The 18,006-nt window shown below is 44.5% G+C and overlaps 1 protein-coding gene across 1 annotated transcript in view; it reads right to left on the minus strand.

The window, feature by feature from the left end:
* Nucleotides 1–17,176, minus strand: part of ZNF407 (zinc finger protein 407) — a 368,528-nt gene extending 351,352 nt beyond the window's left edge. The window contains exons 1-2 of the mRNA XM_006897250.1: nucleotides 12,727–17,176; nucleotides 7,400–7,514 (exon numbers count right to left, since the gene is read on the minus strand). Of these exons, the coding sequence (XP_006897312.1) occupies nucleotides 7,400–7,514; nucleotides 12,727–17,176 (4,565 nt within the window). The remainder of the gene's footprint in view (nucleotides 1–7,399; nucleotides 7,515–12,726) is intronic.
* Between the last annotated feature and the right edge of the window lie 830 nt (nucleotides 17,177–18,006).

Raw genomic sequence — 18,006 nt, forward strand, 5'->3', positions numbered from 1 at the left:
AACCAGGAACGACCAGAATTCACCTCCCAATGCAACACCCTCTATGACCTGACGCTGCCTAACTCCAACTTCAGCCCCTGGGGCTGTCTGCCCTGCTCTGGCCCCAGAACTCTCCAATGCAACCCAGGCAGCACTCAACTAAACCCAGCTCCTGAGTATGTGACATTCTTCAGGACAAATGCACTATGTTCTGTTCACAGATTGTGCTATGTCCTTTGAGACTGTGTTCCTCATATTTGAATACTGTCTCTGCATTGAACTCATCCTGCTCTCCAGGTTGGCCTATCCCTGTTCTCTAGGTTGAATACACCCTGTCTTTCAGGTTAAACACACACTACGCTGTTACTGAACACAGCTTCTCCAGGTTGAACACACCCTATCTTCTGGTTGAACTCCAAGTGTCCTCTGAGCGGGTGAGCAGCGCTCTTTAGGGTGAGGACGTCGTGCTCTTCAGGTGGAACAGAACATGATCTTCCAGTTAAGCATCCCATACCCTGTGGTGGAACAAACCAGAGGCCCATCTAAAGTGCACTGTCTCTGTTAGTTCACCTCTGATTCAACTTCAAACTGACACTATCTGTCCTGGAGTAGTGACTAATCAACTGGCAAGATTTGGGGGCTAGCTCTGCACTGGCACGTACTGACCCTGACAGCAGGGCTCATGCTCCGCTCCCCTCGCCACTCTGCAGTCCACAACGAAGGAGCCCACAGATACTTACTGAAAGAAAAATGAGTGAGTGGCAAAGCTTCCTCCTGCCTACATCCCGCCTTCACCTCTCACGTTCTTGACTAAATCCCAGAGCTTACGCCTCTGCAAGGAAAAGGACTCAAGAAACAGATGAAGAGGTGGGCAGACAGCAGGCTAACACGAGGGGAATAAAAACCAACCCAAAACCAGAGGAAGCCAGAAGCCCGGCTGCAAGCCTGCACCCTCCTCCAGGGTGAGGCCATGGGGGCTTCAACACTCTGAACACCTCTGCAACAGAATTATAAAACCACTCCTGAGCTATTTCCAAGTAAAAATAAAATTAAAAAGACTTCAGAAACTGAGATACATGATTTTTTTACTGGAAATACCATAAGGATTGATGTAGTTTATTTTGTTACCTATCAACCATACTTATGAGTCTTAGGATACAGCAATGACTTCACTCTTTATGGTGGAAAAATTGACAGAAATTCTCGCATGGAAAGGAAAGTGGGGAGCGAAGGACGACAAACCAGCTGCGCTCTCACAGAAGAGTGAGTGGGAAGGAGTCCTTCACTCCCTCATCTGAGCCTGGCGTGACAAGACCCAACAATCCTGCCTGAGAAGAATGCCCTGACTTCAGTACTGAAGCCTGGATAGCCTCTAGATTTACAAATTGCAAAATGATCATATATTAAAAAAGCAATGTCTATTCACTGTTACAAAAGTATTTTGGAGACTCTAACATCAAAAAACTAAATTAAGTATTGTTAATTTTGCTTTCCTCACTGACAGGAAAAGAGGCAGTAATCATTACAGGGTATTAAAAGTGTTCAAACTAAAGACAAAAATGTATCATTAAGTTAAAAGTACTAAAATACCACAAGCATAAAATATGTAATGTATCCCCTATAATGAGATTCTATTTATGTTAAGTGGTTTTTTGCAAAATTGAGAGATGTTCATTTTGTCTTATTCCAAGTATAACTCACACCATCCCAGAAAACAAACATTTTCTATCTATATCTCTTTAACCAAAACAACCAGCTGAACCAAATCCTTATTTTATTTGGATACATCTGGTGATATGATGGGTATAATTAATTGTTCAGCTAAAAATGCAATTCCAGGGTGTTCTGAATGATTTAGGTATACACAGCTTTAGTCCTCCAAGCAGACTAAAAATAGTGATTTTAATTTATTCCTGCTGCCTACAATTACCCACAACCATGTATTTTTAAATATTTCCAGCCTATAAAAATTACTAATTTTTGCCACTTGTGTTTATCTGCATTTAGACTTTGATTTGGATAAATTAAGCTCTCAAGTGTTCCTTGCTTTATGAAACTCTGCATGTTGTACACTTCAACACAAATAAATGACTTGTACCATTAGAGGTTTAAATACTGTAATGTATTTCACGCTCAGCCTGAAGCTGGGTTCCAATGAAGTTGCTAATGCACGTAATGATTAAGTGTAACTCAAATACTAACTGTGTTGTTGGAGACATGACAGGCAATAATTCGGTCTATTATATTCTGCCATTTAATTGCCTGGTACAGACATTCTCTGACACGTTATGAAGCAATGATTTACAATTATTCAAGCTGCAAAGGTCAGAAAGTGACATTATAATCATCTACATAGAGATCCCTTCTAATGCACAAAAACTAGGGAACACCACAGACACACACAAAAAAAGAGTTTTACTGCATTAATAACTTTCTATTTAAGGTCTCCTAAACCCACCAGGAATAAACATTTTGTAAGCATATTATAGATAACTAGAAAAACCCTGAAATCTTCAGGAACCCAGAGGGGACCAATTTGGAAAATGTCTTGATTATCTCTTGACGAGGTAAATTCTATGTACAGAAGAACCAGGATTAGACACAGGCAAACCAAACCCCACAGGACCATGCAGTCTCTGGACCAGCACTGTCAGAAGGGGCTAGCTACCCTCTGGGTTATGCACACAAAGGTTAAGCATTCTCTTCTGCTAAAAATAAATCATCCTACTCTCTAACTTTTTAAAGATACCTAGTTAGAAAGACAACATCTCTAATTCAAGTTGATAAATTTTAGTCCTCTCATGCTAAGGAAAAAAAATGATACAATGTTCTTGATACTTCACTCTTTCTATTATGCCAGCACTTGCATTTTGTCCAGTACAGCTGTCAACATACAAAGCACAGTGGAAATAGTAAAATTATTTAAAACAATACTTATGCAATGGGAAAAATGAAACACAAAAAGAGATATAAGAACTGAGACTGAATAACAGAATACAAATGTGAAAGATCATTCAAGCAATTCTGAAAACGTACATCTGAGTAAAGACAGACTAAAGTACAAAGTAGGGGGTGGAGGGGGAAGCAGGAAGCTAAAATTATTACCTGTTACTGAAAACAAACTAGAGAGGAAAAAATGTACAAATTAAAGTCAGTAGCAAAAAAAAGAGAGAGAGAGAGAGACAATCGCCTTTGAACTTCAAACTTCCTTCTACAGAGTGAGAATGACAAAGTAGCTCATGAAGCTACAAAGATTTTCAACATGGTAACTGCTGACTAAAGCACACATCAAATAACACTATGGAGCACAGGACAGGACAGACAGTACATATGTAACAATGTACATATACATAAAGCAAAAAATTACAGTTTTTTTAAAAAATAAATTTAAAAGAATTTAGCATAATATTGTGTCTAATGAAGCTTTTTAAACCACAAAGATTTTTCAGGTTCTTAAATACTGAAAAACACAAAGAGTATGGAGTTATTAAAATGTTTGCTTAGCTTATTTTTATGCTTCGGTTCCTAACAAAAATGGTAAGAGTCTCTTTAAGCAATGCTTCCTGTAATTTCTTATTTTCTCCTCCACCAAGGCCCATGTCAGACCTAGAGCAGACTTGCAGTTAACTCCCTGTCAAGGAAGTGCTCAAGTGCACAAAGACGAGGCTCACCGACAGAATTCCTCCTGCGGTAACATTCAAACTCAAGAGAAATTTGCTTATGAAATTTTCTTATTCAAAACTGTTTCTCCTAAAACTGAAAGTAAAAACAACTAGTTTTTCCTCAGTGACCTATAACAGGTACTTAAAATATGAGGCATAAAATAATGAGTCTTTCTGTCAATGTTTACCGTGAGCGAGCTCATAATCTATAGCAAAGCAAACCGAAAACTCTGACCTCTGAATCCTAGCTACGTACGTACTAGAAATCAGACAGCTAATGTCTGACTGCTTATGTCACACTAACCTTAAATCCATGATAGATTTGTAGGCATTATTTGCCAATGAGGAAAAATAGTATCTTAAAATTGATCTTTTAAGATGCAGAGACAATCCGCTTACGGCCAAACAACCTGTATAAAGGTTTAAAAGGCAGTTTTTGTTAAGAAAGTTGCTATGGCAAAGCTTAAAACTAAGCCTCAGCAGAAAATACAAGACATTCAGTCCAGGAGCACCTGAAGTTTCTTATCTAGAGAACGGTACAAAGTCAACTCATTTAAGGCATTAGCCATGAACTCTGTTCCCCAAAATGCATTCTGATCATGTCTTCAAGTTTATTGTCTCCATTAAATTCATCACATGATGTTAGGTCTTTCACAAAAACCGAGTCACTATGAGGAAAGGGGGGCCAGCACCATGAAAACAACTTCCCCTTGAACATGCACCTGACCCACTATCTGCACTCATTGTTAAGTGAATCAGAACCACCCCAACACACAACTCCCAATTCTAATAGTCCAAAGACTTAGATATTATCTACTACTGGAAAGAAAACACAGGGCAGGGCCTATGTTTGTGACAAAATTATGTAGCTAATGTTCCTGAAAGATCACTTCACCTTTTAAAGCATGATTTCGTAAAAGGTAAAATTTATAGCAATTAAAGCTAATGAAGAAATGCAGCATGAGCTGCTTATGCTCAGGAACTAATAGGTCCAGCGAGCATTTCTGAGATGACTCAGCCATCAATGATAATGAATTGACGTTGTCAGCGGCGTTAATGTCCCAAAAGCTCCAGGGCCACCAATCTCAGCCAACTCCCTACAATTTCTTACTCTCCACTTCAATTTTCAAGTTATGGAGACCCTGACTCTATGAAATACAGAATAGGGAACAACCCTCCAGACCTTTCAGTTCTACAAGAGCAAGCTCTGGTAACATGGTGGGTTCACTAAAGGTTAGCAGTTTGAATCCATCGGCTCCTCTAAGGGGGAAAGATGGGAATCTCCCTTCGCAATGACCTGCAGCAACATTAGCAACTGGAGGCAGGATCTCTACGAGCCAGGCTCGACCAATGGAGGGGCTGCGAGTAATGAATCAAGTCCTCTTTTTCATGCTAAAGATTAGCTGCCACTCTTAAGTCCACTTCAAGTGTTCAAAAGTGCATAAAAAAATCAGATTGCTAATTATGTATATTTGCATATCACATAACTGTTTTTGTTTTGTTTTGTTTGTTTGTTTTTACATAACTGTTTTTTGAAAAGAGTACACCTGCTTGGTATTCATCACTATTGGTTTGCTATAAACTGAGGAGATAAGAGGGAAATACAGCCCAAAAAGAGCCAGCAACCTAACATTCAATCAGTTAGGTATTTAAAACCCAGACACATCAAACTCATTTCTACAGTACACGGACCTCAAATGCCAAGGAGGCTTTTCAGAGAAAACAATAATGAAAGCAGAATATAATCAGGTTATCCATAAACTAAACACACTGCCATGCAGTCTTTGGCAACTCACTAAGTGAGTCTGTAAATCTCTGCAAGAAGAGAAAAAGAACAAACAAACCACCAAACCACAAAGTACTTTTACCTTCACTGTCAGAATATTGTTATTCTAATTTTAAAATTACTGTTCAATATAAAAGCAAATATAAGAAAAAGGATGTTGCTATTTCAGATAAAATTTAATCATGATAATAATAGTAAGAGATACATTTTTGAAAGATGAGAATTGTTCATGTTTGCATGTAACTTTGGAATGCTAGAATAATCATAATATTCAACTTAAATAGACTTATTTGTAATTCTCTATCTTCTGTATCAAATAGAGACTACTGGTGCAACACTGGGTGGTATGTGGCAAACAGTCAGCTAAACCGAGTACGCACTATTCAAATTATACAATTAAGGACCATGAATTATGCATTGTTTTAGATGCTGCATATGTCAGAAACTGCTGCCCAGACGGGTTTCATCTCTTCCTCTTATGCTTTAGTAGCCCACAAAGTGGATAAGTGGTTTGCTTATTTCACAGAAACTCACAAAGACCTGCTTGGTGCCACCGGATGGCACATTTCCACTGGAGTCAAGCCTTCCTCTTAGCTCTAATTCATATGGTAAAAACAATAAATGAGGCATCTTTTCAAATTCCAAGGCCTAGAGCAATTAAAATAAAGCATTTGGCACTTGACCCTGACAGCCTAACGTGAGAAGTAACAGAAGTCACCCGGCTACCAATCAGCAGCAGGGTTTCAGGCCAGGGTGCATCTTCATTTACTTCAGTTGCCAGTCGGTGAGCCTTCACTCCTGCCAATGACTAAATCAGGGCTGTCGTTAATAAAACTGCTTGCAAAGTTTTTTGTGAAACTATCAAGAGGGTCAAAAAGCACAGCTGCAGGCCAGGGTGAGGTGCACAGTCCAACAGAAATCAGAGCTGTTGAGGACTTCTGAGGTCTCTACCCACACTGCCAACTGAGAAATCCTACACGCAGGTGAACCTAAAACAGCAACATACACTGTACCGTGTAACTGGAGCCAGGCTATCATGTGAATGGGTCCAGAGGACTACAGGTTCTGATTCCACACACGGTGTTTTCATCAAGTGCTCACATGAGCTCCTTTCTCTAGCAGAATAATATTAAAGTATGTTTGTTAACCAACTCTGAAAGTCTAACGAAATACTATACGCATCATGGTGGTTTAAATCCTTTTAAACACTTCTGCTAAATTAATTTAGTCTTGGACTACGCATTTCGGTGCTTCCTATTTAAGACAACATACATTTGAGTGACAATTAAACATTATGACTGATTGTTCAAAGGGAATAACCATTAACAAGGAAAGGGAAAGAGCTTCTGAAATAAAGTTACACGAACCATACATTCGAAACACTTTTTCAGACTGCGTCTCTATAGTAATTAGTGGCCAGCTGGTTAAAATTGAGTCTTTTTTTCCTTTTCCTTACAGAATGTGCCTAATGAAACCAAAGATTCATTAATGTGATGAAAATTAAAGCAGGGTGCACAAAAATGAACTATACATATGCCTGTCTGCTTCAAGTATTTCTACATCGTACGCAGAATCTACCCTGAGACCCAGTAATGCCGTGACAATGGCACAGAACCAGGCAGGGTTGTGCTGGGGTTACTGGGCGTCGGAACCAGCTCGATGACGCCGAACTACAACAAATGGGGTTTATGGTTCTCTCTGGCAATGTGAATGAACATCCTATAATTTAGTCAATTTACAGATTACAGGTTCAAATTGACCTTGTAGCCCATAAATTGCTCATCTTCAGTGGAGGACTAAAAGTGGGAGAAGGATGTCATAACTGTATTTAAGGAATTTACCATAACAATGAAAAAGAGGACCTGCACGCATAATTTTCACCACTCCTGGTCCTATCAGTGCTGAGTCCTGAAACAATGGGTGCTCTGCACTGACTTACAGGTCCTCTGAGGAGGGCCACCCAGGTACTCACCCACAGATGTGGCACTTGTACTCTCTCATCCCAAGGTGCCTTTTCACATGGTTTCTGGCGTCTCCAAGCTGAGCTGTTGCAAAATGGCATATCTTGCACTTGAATGGTTTTGATCCTAAGCAAATTTAACATAAAAGATTATTTGAATTTAAATAATGCATCATTTATAGCTTAAAAAGAGGGCTAAGTCTTAAATCAAACCTTTATGAAAGTATTTCTGTTCCCAAAATGGAACACTTACACTCATTGATCAAACAACCCACAGAGTTACCAAGGCCATAGATAACTGCCCTAGAAGTTACCAAGGCCACGATCTTTATAGAAGACTGCTGCACTGCGCTCCCGTAGAGCAGGTGGTGGGTGTGAACTCCTGACCTTTCAGTTACCAGTCCAGAGCTTCAACCAATGCTCCTCTGAGTGGACCAGTATTCCATAATTGTGCCATCTAGAAGACTCTAATGTGGCAAGGAACATCTCTAAATTTAAACAGCATTATGAAATTTAAAGTCAAAAGTGACATAAATGGCAGAACTAAATACATGAGAAGAGCAAAATAATTTAAACTATTTTTCTTATAGATCATAAAGAATACATTTTAAAACTCAACATTCAAAATGAGGCATTTTAAAGTCATACATGCATTCAGGGAAGCTAGTATTTTTTAAAAGGATATTTATCATCCAAGTAATGTCTTGCCTCCCCCTCTCCCTGGCTTTGAATGTATTCACATTAACAATGTCATTTTAGATTTTTCTGTCATTGATCCCAAATGATTCATGACACTGAATGGATATACATAAGATAAATCATGTTTTTATGACCATTTTATAGTCAAAAATTGGTGATGATTCTGCAAGCCACAAATATTGATACTGTAGCTATGATTTCTTTCACAAATATTTAAATACAACACTAACAGAAAAATTTTTAAATCATTTCTTAAAGAAATTAAGATGAAATTAAACTCCTTGTCAGTAATAACAGACAGACTGTGAGACCTGGCTGCTGACGGGTCCTCGGTGTCTGCATCACCAAGAAGCTTCACTCTGTTAAGATGGAATGAATACACTCACTCTCCAATTTCCTAACCACTAATTCAAACACATAGATCAATATTAGGAAAATCACACTTCAGAAATCCATACAAAAAAGGTTTCCAGATTGTATCATATTTAGTGCATATCTGGTGAGTCACCTCTCCCAATATAATCAGACATAAATATACAAAACAGAAAAAGAGTTCAAGTTAATAAACACAAAAAAGAGCTCAAATTTTTAAAACGGTACTAAATCATATTTGATCAATGAATCTTCTGGCATGCCCTTGGGGGAAGTGGGGGGGGGGGGTGAGTCCTCCAAGAATACTTTGTTGAAATTGAAGCACTCGGTAAAAAATTTTAGTCTTAAATTTCAATTTAATTCCCAAAAGCTGACAAAAAAAAGTGAAGCATTTAATTTTAATCTTCACACAGAAATAAAAAAGTCAACAGTACTAAGCACTAGCAGACAAGGTTGAATATTTCACAGTTCAGTGACAATGAAGCTAGATCTCTTAATACTCCCATTTCTACTGTGGGAAGTAGATGTAAAATATATTTAGCACCTGAATGGTTCTATCTCGTCAGCTTTATATGTTTAAATGTCAAAAGCAGGTTGAGACTGCAGCTTATAGCAATCACATTCTATCAATCACATTAGAAACTACAGTTTATCTAAATGGTCCTGATGAGACCGAGCATCTCACTATGAAGCATTTCATAACCACAGATTCCATAAAGGAACTTCGGGGGTGGGGGTGGGGAATCAAGAAGAACCAAATCACTTGCATTTTATAAAGTAAAATGCATTAAAGATAATAAAGTAACTAGGAAATTAGTAATTAACAAAAATACCAAGTGCTCAAATAAAGAAGACAAAGCTTTCTCCCAATATTTGTATTGCAATTGTGATTAACGGAGGATTTCAAATACGTAGCGGATTTGAGCCTTCATTTCTCAAAGTCAACAATTAAGCTGGAGCAGAGTTCCCCTTTCAGTCCAACTGGCCACAGGAAGAACCGGGAAGGACAGGCCCTCAGTATCTCCACTTCACTGCCGGCAGCTCCGTTGAGGATAACTCTAGTGCCCTCAGGTTTTGGTGACCATAGCCACGGTGTGTGAACAACACAGAAAGTTATTTTGCTGACCGCCCCCATCCAGAAATCACTGAGCCTTTGACTATTAATACCTTCTGTTCAGAGTAGTAACAACTCCATTCTGCACCAGGAAAATGAAAACACTAGCAGCATGGAGATCATTTCATCTGTACAAGCAAAACCTGACTTCATTTTTGTATTTTAACTGATACTATTTCAATTTGTCACTTGTTCTCTGCATTCTACATAAGATCCAAGAATCGCATTCATACGGCAAAATGTGTAAAAGGACATGTTCCCCCATTTGTCCTTATCTCAGGTATGTTCTGATTCTCATTAGCTCAGATACCAAGTGGCTGCCATCCAGGGACCAGCACAGCCCTCAGTTGACCCTACTGAGCCTCTTTAAGAGAGAAAAACCAAGGCAGCCCAGCTTCCTGGTGCCTTATCACTGAGCACAAGACTCCCAATGACGCTGGGAGCGCCACTCTGCCGTACACAGGCCCAGGACGGTGATCAGCAATTACTGAAGACTACGACTTCGTGGGTATCACCTGCAAACAGTGAGCCGACAGCCCTCCGCCGGGCCGTCTGTCCATGGGTCCCCATCACAGGAGTGCCATTTCTAAAGATGTAGAGGTGGAGGTGGCTGCCCCGTCCCCACTACAGTGAGGAACCACTGGTGGCCCTCCTCTTTATCCATGCTCACGAGGTCTGCCTTCTGGGGTCTCGTGGCCCGAGATTCAAAGCTCACAGCCCTGACTGGCTGGCTGTCAGGGGAGCGGCCGTTCACAGGCCCCACCTGGAGGCTCGCTCTGAGGACAGAGAGCTCTGAGGGACAGCGAATGTGAAAGGAAAGGCCTCCTACTCCTGAGGAAGGAGTCAGAGGAGACTGAGATCCACAGCCCACCAAGAGGATACAGGGCCACTGTGCAGCAGCCCCTCTCGGGATGTGGAGGAGGAAAGCTCCCGCAGACAGACATGGGCTCAGGGAACTTCTGCGGCCCTTCCTAAACCAAGACTCATTTATCTCGAAGAGTGCACTCTTAGCGTGCTGAGGATGGAAGGAGAAGGTTACACAAAACATATAGTAAATCACAAAATATGAAAACAGGGACTGGAAGAGTAAGCCCTTTTCCAGTTAACCATTAATAACTGTGTCTGTATTACTGCTTGGTGGACATAAGCAAAGTATCAGAAAAGCAATTCATTTGAAGGTGCTCCAGGAGGGGGCAGAAAAAACTAACTTGGCTTAAAACCTGGATGGCAACTTCTCCAAAAATGGTGTGTAAGATGGAAATGGCAGATCTGTCCCATGCACTCATGCACAGGGCTCTTTTAAAAGCCACTTCAGAGTACAATAAAAACGCACTTGCTGATAAGATCAACACAAGATGTTAAAGAAGTCTGCTAACTTTTACTAAATGTTACAATCAATGATGTAACTTATATAAGTAGGGTTACTCTGTCACATATTGATAGTTACCTCACTTTCACATCCACATTAACTTGATTTTAAATGCAATTAATACATATAGTCAAGGAAGACTAATGGACTACATTCTGCACTTAACCTGGTAGACATTTCCAAATGGCACGAGTGACCAGTGCAAGCCTATTTTGCATTGTAAACGACTAAATAAATCTTAATGGATTAAGAATGATCAGCTATCAACACACAAGGGAAATTAAGTGCTGAAATGCCTACATTGATTATTTTAAATTATTAGCCTCACTCTGTTCTGGAATTTGTATGCTTTTAGTGAGCTTTAACACATTTACAAGACTTATTGACTATAATTACAAGAGAATTCAAGTAATGGACACATCAATTATAAGCAACATGTCTTGACCAGACAGTTGCATAAAGAATTCTAAAAAGAGCTCCATTAGCGTCTTCCTCTTCGTTTTATTTCGCTCTATCTGCCTTCAGAGGCATATTAAGAAAGTCCATGTTTTCTGTGCAGGTGAAGGAGCTGCTTTGAAACCCTGACTGTTCTCCCAGTGGCCGGCAACATGGTGCACAGAGAGGTGCTGAAACCTTGAGGGACAGGACATGGGCATGGTCCTCAGCGCTGCCTCCTGCGATCACACACGCACACGGTTACCTTCATAGGCATCAGTCTTCCAGAGGTCACTTAGTGACTCTCTTCAATAAAAAACTTTGATCTCTCTTTAATCACAATGAACTATTAATAATGTTTGATACTTTTCTGTCTTCCTCCCTGTAACCATGCACGAAGTTTCAAAAACTGCATGAATTTAAAGTATAGCTTCAATAATAAGCCATTATTTAAAAGTACAGTAAAATAAACCTTACAGTTTTAATGAAAATATGTTCATTGAAATGTGAATTTATTATTCAAATCCACTCATAAATTCTACCAAGGAGACAGAACTTGTCTAAGCAGAGCACAGTGATTTAGAAAAGCTGTCTATTTAAAATAAAGAATGTATGGCAGGTTTATAGAAACAGTGAAGGGAATTTTTACATAAATTTAGAAAGGCTTATGCATTTTCCACCAAAAAAAATATTTTTTTTAATTTTTACTTAAAATTAAACATTAACATGGAACACCAAAAGTGACTGAGCACAAAAACTAAACCATGTGTCCAGAGCCACCAACCAATGTGATTCCTGGGGGGTTCGGGGACCTGGGAGTCACATGTCTGAAAATCAAACTTCAGGACAGTGAGCACTTATAAATCCCATATACTGGGAGAAATTTCATCTCATTACAAGTCTCAAAGCCATTCAACATGTCCTTTAAATACACAATGTGTCACTTAACCAACAGACTCCTTTGGAAAGCCCAATGATTGAGCTCTAGAAACGTCTGCAAAGCGGGAGGAGGCTCAACACCTTCTGACAGGACCCCATCAAGTTTCTACAGCTTTGCCATTACCAGGACTTGGGAATGTTATCAGGGACTCAGAGCAGGACGAACAAGACCTAGGACTGCTGGCCTGGGCACTTGCCGTGTCAGGAGGGCCTCAGCCCAAGTGTGCACAGGTGTGCACAGAAGCTGGGCAGGATGAGGACGGCCTGGTGGCCTGGCCTGCGGCTTACGTACCTGTGTGCGTGTGGATGTGGTCAGGATGGGGACGGCCCGGTGGCCTGGCCTGCGGCTTACATAGTGCAGATGTGGTCGGGATGGGGGCCCCCTGGTAGCCTGGCCTGCGGCTTACGTACCTGTGTGCGTGCGGATGTGGGCAAGGAAGGCCATGGAGTTGCTGCTGCGGCACATCTTCCCACAGTACTTGCACACGCTGCCCTGGTTCTCCTCCCGCTCACGGTTGATCTGCTCCGTGTCCTCGACGATGTACTTGTTCACCTCGCGCAGCAGCTCCTCGTGCTGGCCTTTGATGTGCAAGAACAGGCTCTGCTCCGAGTCGAAGGGCTCAGTGCACTTGACGCACTTGAAGGTGGCGCCGCCCTCGGGCAGCTCCTCCACACTGGCCTGCTCATTGCGCAGGTGCCCAGCACTGGCCAGGTGCTGGTGCAGGTTGCTCTCGGTGTAGAAGGACTTCCCGCACAGCAGGCAGTGGAAGTGCTTCTCTTTGGTGGGGTGCTTCATGGCAATGTGTACATTGAGACCGCTCAGGCCGTCTGCCAAGAAGCCACAGTCATCACAACGGATCCGTGTGGAGTCTCCAAAACAGCCACCATCCGGCCTCTTCTTCCTCATGCCATTCGTGGGCTCTTTGGGGGGCAGCTCGCTGAGCCTCATGCCGGGTGCTGCCAGGCCTTCTTCGGGCCGGCCCATCAGGTCACCTTCCTGGGGGCTCTTTATCCTAATGATGGAGGAATCAAAGCGGCCGAAAGTGTCCAGTGCCTGCCCTCGGTCATCGATGCTGATTATAGTCTCATAAACGTCATTGCTTTCCACAGCACTGTCTGCAGTCAGGCCCCCCTCCACCACCCCAGCTTCCAGATGCACGGCCGTCTGCAGAACAGGGGTACCCCCTGGGGACGGCACGGCTCCCAAGGCTCTCTGCTCGCTGCCGACCTGGGCCAGGAACTCTCTGGGGACGTCCATCATGGTGTGCTCCCCTGAGCCAGCTCCCCTACTCTGGCTCTCACCATGGGCCCTGGGGACACGGTTCTCCCTGGCTACCTCTTGAGTGGACAACGGGCTTCCTGGGTGGACATTCTGAAGTCCACTGAGGGAGCTAGGGGAGGAGGAAAGGTTTAGGGACACAAGATCCTCAGGCTGTACAACTTTATTCTTGACAAGGGGCAGCCGGAGAATCGGGCAAACGGGCTGCTCTTTGCTGAGATTAGAGTCGGCTTCAGTCTCAATTTCTACTGACTCAGGGCCACAGAGCACTTTGACCACACCGACGTGAGTGTGTGCATCCGAAGACGAGCCATCAGTGGCGTTTCTGGACTTGAAGCTTTCTGACGAAGGCTCCAGGACAATCTGGAACTCTTCAGAACTTTGCTGCTGCCCCTCTTCAGTGATGACAATGCTTCTGGACAATTCTGAGGACATGGTCTCTGCATCAGCAGAGTTCAGATAAGACTGCCTTTTGATTTTGTGCTTCTCTGTGGCTGCATGCCTGGTCATCTCCTTCCGAGTGACTGCATAGTAATCACAGGCCATGCAATAAAACTCAAACTCCTTCGTGTGCTTCCGTTTGACGTGAAGTTCCAGAGAAGCAGCAGAGTGTGTGTGAAACTCACAGTGTGCACACTTATTGTCACTAGTCCCTGTCACCTCTCTCTGGGAACGTGCCTCCCCGTCCTGGACCAGGTCTTTGGGCTCAAGAGGCACTTCTTCCCTTTTCTCAGCAAGGTGACTATTAACTTCCCCATCCACAGGGGGGGACACATTCTCACCTTGGCCTTGAACGGGGTCTCCATGGTCTACTCCCACCTTTGCTGGAAGGGGCACACCGGGGGCGGCTGACTTGGCCGCATGCTCATCAGGACCGGTGCCAGTCAGGTTGGTGGTCTTTCTGCAGGCTTCCAGACTGCCCCCCTCAGGGCAGACAACAATGTCTGAACTCCGCTGCCCACTAGCTTCCACTTGCACGCGCCCTTTGTGCTTCTTGGTGGCGCAGTGACGTTCCATGTCCCCCTTGGTCACTGTGTAATACTTGCACACTTTGCAGAGATAGCTGTACTGGTGACTGTGTTTCCGTCTGATGTGGACAGTCAGGTTTGTGATACTAGAGGCCAAGAGGCCACAGTGTGAACACGTCCTCGAGACACTACCCTTGGGTCTCCCTCTCTTTGGGGTGCTGGTCAAAGTCACTCCATTATCCTTGGTTGTCCCAGACTGCGCTGGCTCCCTACTGATCAGCACTTCCTTCTCCTGGGACTCTGTGCCCTCCCCCTGGCCCTCGGTCCTTCCACTCCCAGGCATGGACACCTCTTCTTTCTTGTCATTTGCACCTATACATACTCTTTCAATGCATTCTTCAAAGCTTAAGCCAATATTATTTTTCTTAGCATTTTCAAGATGTTTGCTTCTTTTAATGTGCTTCTCCATTCCTTCTTTACTCAGTGAATAAAGGTTACATGCTTTACACAGGAAGTGATAGTCCTGGCCATGCCGAAGCTTTATGTGCCGTGTGAGGACCGTGGAAGATCTGGTTTTATAAAAACACTTCTTACACTGGAACTGGGGCTTACCTAAAGCCAAGTGCCTTACTTCACTGCCACTGCTCACCCGGGACCTGGCTTCATCCTGAGCTGCACCCCTCACCTGGCTTCCGGGACCTCCCTTGCTCTCTTGCTCTGCAGAAGCTGGTGCTCCAGTCTGCAGCTCCAGGCCACTGTCGAGAGATGGTGCTGTCTGCAGCTGACCCGACAGGCTGAGGTGCTTCTCCGTGGTTCTGTGTGTGTCCAAGTCCTTCAGAGTCACAAAGAAGCGATCGCAAGGGGCACAGCGGAAGCCCAGCCCGTGCTTCTCCTTCATGTGGCCATGAAGCACTGACTCGGTCTCAGTGACAAAGGAGCAGCAATGGCAGATGAGCGGGGAAGCCGGGCGCTGACGCTCGCTGCCGTCTTGACTCGAGGCAGCCGAGGAGGCGCACGTCGGGCAGCGCATGCGGCCTGCTCTGGCCTGGCACCTGTCCACAGGGCTGTCCCATTCAGGCCTGCTGGCAGCCGTGTGACCACAGTCTGCACATGTCCACAGTGCGGAGGGGTCCGGCAGTGGCTGCTCGGCATTCAGGTGAGCAGTGCTTGCGTCCTGCCTCAGCTCCTGGGCATCCACGGTGGCCACACGCACGCTCAGGACACTGCTGGCCGGTCCCGCCTGCTTCGCTGCTACTTGGACATCACTTACTCTCGTGGGTCTTCTGAAATGTTTTACATAGAGGCGCTGGGTTTCACTCGTGCCTCTTTTATTCATTCCCAAGAGACTGAACCTTTTCTTGGCCTGACCTTTCAAGGCCAAGGTGCCCCCTCGCCGCCGGAAGCCATTCCCCAGCAGGATCAGGCGCTCTGCTCGAGGCCTGGTGAGGCTGTGTGCGGTCTGCACAGCACTTCCGCCGGTTTCCGACGTGTGACAGAGGCTCTCAGAGGGGATCGAAGTGCTCGGGGTCTTGCTTGGGCTTTCAGGATTCTGAGCTTGGCCAAGGGAGGTGACACTTTCTTTAGGGACTGCTGGCTGCTGTGAAGAAGTCATGTTGGACGGCCACATCTCACGCAGTGGCTCACTGGCACCCTGCCCAATGGCACTGTGACTGCTGTCTTCCTCACCCGCGCCTGCAGCACGCTGCGCTCTTATGTCGCTGTCCCTGTCCCTAGACGCTCTAGGCCTGGGGCGGGCAGTCCTCGCACCCAGGGCACTGGGCCTCCTGGGCAGGGCTGGCTTACTGAGCACCTGCACGAAGCCTCTGCGTGCAGCCAGGTCCTGGCGGCGCAGGTGCATCTTGCTGCGGCGGTGCGCACTCAGCAGGCCCTCCTTGGCACACTGGAAGCCACACAAGTCACAGGAAAAGGTGGAGGGCATGTGAGTGCGGGTGGCCTGTAGCTGCAGGTCCAAGCTCTCGGCCCTGTGACCACAGTGACACCAGGCATGCTCCACGGACAGCTGTGGGGGACACTCGGCACGCTTGTCCAGGTCGGAGCTAGAGGCCAACAGGTGGCCACAGGTGTCACATCTAGGAGCGGGGTCTAGGCTCACCCCAGTGCAGCTCACGCTGACCTCCTGCAGAGGGAAAGGGACGTCTCCTTCCGGGGCGAGGACAGGCCCCTGCAGAGCTGACTGCCTTTCAGGATCCATTTCCAGAGTGTCCTGAGCAGCGCTGACACCTGAGGCTGCAGTCAAGTGGTCCTGGGTGCTGTCCTCTCGGCTGGTCCCTGGGGCTGGGGCTGTCTGCACACCCGGCTCTGCACACGTCAGGGACTCGGCCTCCTCCAATCTCATCCTCTTGGAAGCATATCTGCTGCTGTCTTCCTCCAGCACAGCAGTGTCCAGGCGGGACAATTCTGCAAACCCCCTTTTGCTGGTGGATGGCTGGTCTCCATGCCCGGAACCCGAGCAGGTCTCCTGGAGACAGGGCTCTGCGGGCCCACGGGGTGGGGGCACATGGTCTGCACTGGGGCAGAGCACCCAACTCGGGTCTGGTGCATTGCTGGGTGGCTTTTCATCCTCATCACCCTCAGGCTTCTTCTCAGAGTTCATCAGGGACCAAGGGTGGCAATGTCCGTGTTACAGTGCCTCAGCTGAACACATCACCTGTGAAGGACAAGAACAGATGAGAGCTCTAAACATGCGAACACCATTTACCCCAGAACCAAGGTGAAGTCACACATTAGATGGCAACACACACAAAATGAGCCTGGCCTCGATTCCCACATGCCAGGGACACGTGATACAGTATGATCACTATGGAGGGCAGTCTGGTGCTTCCTTAGAAATATGGGCACAGAAAAACCATTTCATCCAGCAATCCAACTACTAGGTATGTATCCCATAGAAATCAGAGTTGTGACAGGAACTGATACGTGCACATTCATGCTTACTGTACCATTATTTACAAGAGAAAACCATTGAAAATAACCATGTGTCCACAGATAATAATGCATAAAGACACCAAGGTACATTCACACAACAGAGAATTATGCATCTCTAAAACATAATCATTTATGAAATACAGCATAACATGGATGAAGCTAGAACAAACTACACTGAGTGACAGAAGTCAGTCACAAAGGCTCAATTATGGAATAAAGCCATCAATATAAAAAGTCAAAGGAAGATTTTCACAGACAGAATCATTCGGACATGGGAATGGAGGTAGAAAGCTGTAGAAGTTAAATGTGTGTGAGCTGGGTAATGGCAAAGGCAAGAAACAGAATCATTATATACATCATAATTAATTGATCTGTTGTTGTAAATGTTATAAAACAAAATACACATAATAGAGAAAAACTGGTATGATTTGTAACTGTCACTCAAATAAAAAGGTAAACCTATACTTTTTAAACTGGCCTGCATAAAGTATCCTTTTA

Source organism: Elephantulus edwardii, unplaced genomic scaffold, assembly GCF_000299155.1.
Source record: "Elephantulus edwardii isolate Elephantulus edwardi_28Jun2011 unplaced genomic scaffold, EleEdw1.0 scaffold00207, whole genome shotgun sequence".
NCBI classification, from domain to species: domain Eukaryota; kingdom Metazoa; phylum Chordata; class Mammalia; order Macroscelidea; family Macroscelididae; genus Elephantulus; species Elephantulus edwardii.